Source organism: Gavialis gangeticus, unplaced genomic scaffold (genome assembly GCF_001723915.1).
Source record: "Gavialis gangeticus isolate Ggan-Ray unplaced genomic scaffold, GavGan_comp1, whole genome shotgun sequence".
In the NCBI taxonomy this organism is placed as follows: domain Eukaryota; kingdom Metazoa; phylum Chordata; order Crocodylia; family Gavialidae; genus Gavialis; species Gavialis gangeticus.
The window spans coordinates 1419522-1422260 of record NW_017729032.1 but is presented as its reverse complement, the minus strand read 5'-3'; the positions used below and the strand labels follow the sequence as shown (position 1 = coordinate 1422260).

General features: G+C 67.8%; 1 protein-coding gene across 1 annotated transcript in view; it reads left to right on the top strand.

Moving 5' to 3' along the window:
* TRIM3 (tripartite motif containing 3) overlaps nucleotides 1-2739 on the top strand; it is a 23025-nt gene that overhangs the window by 14449 nt on the left and 5837 nt on the right. Inside the window, exons 8-12 of the mRNA XM_019523756.1 lie at nucleotides 44-482; nucleotides 1134-1237; nucleotides 1312-1479; nucleotides 1992-2160; nucleotides 2654-2724. Coding sequence (XP_019379301.1) covers nucleotides 44-482; nucleotides 1134-1237; nucleotides 1312-1479; nucleotides 1992-2160; nucleotides 2654-2724 — 951 coding nt within the window. The remainder of the gene's footprint in view (nucleotides 1-43; nucleotides 483-1133; nucleotides 1238-1311; nucleotides 1480-1991; nucleotides 2161-2653; nucleotides 2725-2739) is intronic.

The following is a 2739-nucleotide window of genomic DNA, read 5'->3' as shown; positions in this document are numbered from 1 at the left end:
TGTGCTCGTCACCCCCAGCGCTGTGCCCTCCCGCACGGCCGCCACGGGCGAGGGGCTGCGGCACGCGGTGGTGGGGCAGCCCGCCTCGCTGGCCATCACCACCAAGGACAAGGACGGCGAGCTGGTGCGCAGTGGCAGCGCCAGCCTGCGCTTCACCGTGACGGGGCCGGACGGCAGCACCGCCGAGAGCGAGGTGCTGGACAACAAGAACGGCACCTACGAGCTGCTCTACACACCGCGCCAGGAGGGCGACTTCCTGCTCTCCATCCTGCTCTACGGGCAGCCCATCCGTGGCAGCCCCTTCCGTGCCAGGGCCGTCAAGGCCTCCGACGTGCCGCCCTCGCCTGACGATGTCAAGCGCCGTGTCAAGTCTCCCAGCAGTGGGCACATCCGGCAGAAGGCCGTGCGCCGCCCCTCCAGCATGTACAGCAGCGGCAAGAAAAAGGAGAACCCTATCGAGGACGAGCTTATCTTCCGCGTTGGTGAGTTCGGCTGCGGGGGAGCCTGGGGGGCGCTGGGGCCACCTCGGTATCAGGGGCGTGGGACCTGCAGTGCTGCATGGGTAGGGCAGGGAGCCCCTGTGCCAGCCTGCACCAGCCTGTGGCTGGGAGCTCGGTTTGCCGCACTGTGGGGCAGCCTGTGGCAGGGGGTATGTATGCGTGGCTGGGCTGGGGCAGGGAGGGCTTGTATCGTGCAGCCTGGCCACGGCCCCCGCTCCAACATCCGCCCTGGACCTGTAATGCCTGCCTTGGCAGTCCCATCTCTGCTACCGGGCTCGGGGGTCACCGCAGGGGTATCTTTTTGGGGCAGCCCTGGGGGGCTGTCCAGAGCTGCCTGGCAGGTGTGCAGCGGAGGCAGGGTGCTGGTGTCCCTCTGGCAGCCACAGCCTTGTGCATGGCAGCATTGTCCCCTCCCCGTGCCGTCTGCAGGGGCCGTGGGGGTGCCAGGGGACTCGGCGTGCAGGGGTAGGAGGCTGGGAAGAGCCCTGGGTGGGGGACATGTGTAGCTGGGACAGCGCGGGGTGCCTGGGTGCACAGGCCGCGGGGGAGGGTGCCGGGGCAGTGCCGGCTGTGGGGCTCCCAGAGGGGGGCGGGTGCTGGGCTGGGGCCTCATGCCGGCCGTGTGTGCCGCAGGGAGCCGTGGCCGGGAGAAGGGCGAGTTCACCAACCTGCAGGGCATCTCCACCTCCAGCACCGGGCGCATCGTGGTGGCCGACAGCAACAACCAGTGTGTCCAGGTAGGACCTTCGGCCCCCTCCCTCCCTCCTGCCCCATCCCGCCCCTCTGACAGCCCCATCCTGCCCCACCCCAGGTGTTCTCTAATGAGGGTCAGTTCCGGCTGCGGTTCGGGGTGCGGGGTCGCTCCCCGGGGCAGCTTCAGCGCCCGACTGGCGTCACCGTGGACACCAATGGCGACATCATCATTGCCGACTACGACAACCGCTGGATCAGCATCTTTTCCCCCGAGGGCAAGTTCAAGGTGAGGCTCTAGCCCAGGGCAGGGCGTAGTGGCAGGGCTGGTGCCCCCACATGCCACATTGGGCCTGGACCCCTGGTGCGCTGCAGGGAGCCCAGATGGGGCTGCTGCCCAGGTGTGGATGTGCATGATGGGTGTTACGGGGCCCTGGGCACCATGGGCAGCAACTAGGAGCTGGTGCAGTGCGGGCAGTTTCCACAGTGCCCCCTTCCTGGTCTGGGACAGGCAGCAGGGGTATTGCTGGGGGTGTGGGGGGTCAGGCTGGTGCTCGGTCAGGGGGTGGGTACCAGCCCGCTGTGCCCTTGGGGGGCACCGAGTGGCTGGAGCAAGGCAGTGCCTCTGGCCTCGGCAGCTGATGTTGCTGGTAAGGCCCCGGATGGGCAGGGCCTGGTCCGCAGGGCTCTGTGGTGCTTACGGTGGTCTCGCCCAGTTCTGGACCCTGGCACAGCAGGGTTGGGGGTGCAGGGGCTGGGGCTGCGTCTCAGGCTGGGCCTGACGTATGTGCGGTGCTGCAGACCAAAATCGGGGCAGGGCGGCTGATGGGCCCCAAGGGTGTGGCTGTGGACCGCAACGGGCACATCATCGTGGTGGACAACAAGGCCTGCTGCGTCTTCACCTTCCAGCCCAATGGCAAGCTGGTCACCAAGTTCGGCAGCCGTGGCACGGCCGAGCGCCAGTTTGCAGGTACCTGCCGTGGGTCCGGTCCTCCCAGTGGGAGGCCACCGAGCCACTCTGACGGCTGGAGCACTGGCCCGCTGCCAGACACCTGGGTCCTCTTCCAGTTCTGGGGGAGAGCAGGGGGTGCCGGGACGCTTGGGCTCCTAGTCGTGAGATGGGAGCGGGGTCTAGGGAGCTGTGGCCTGGAGGGTCCCGGGAGCCCAGGCACCTGGGTTCCTCCAGCTCCGGTGGGGCAGTGGGTGCATTAAAGCAGCTCCCAGAGGGGAGTGGGGCCTGCTAGGATGCAGCAGAAGCAGACTGGGAGCCCAGATGCTGGCATTCCCTCCTGGCTCGAGGGTGGGGCCTGGTCCCTGGTGGGTCTGGGAGGTCCTGGGGCTCCCACTACCTCCACCCCCTCGGTCTCTAACAGAGCTGGGGCTGCTGTGGTCGCTCCCTGTCCCTTCCTGCCCCCGGTCCGGGCAGTTGCCCTGAGCCTGGCTCAGAGCCCTTCTCCCCGCAGGGCCACACTTCGTTGCTGTGAACAACAAAAATGAGATTGTGGTGACAGACTTCCACAACCACTCGGTGAAGGTGAGCCGCAGCAGC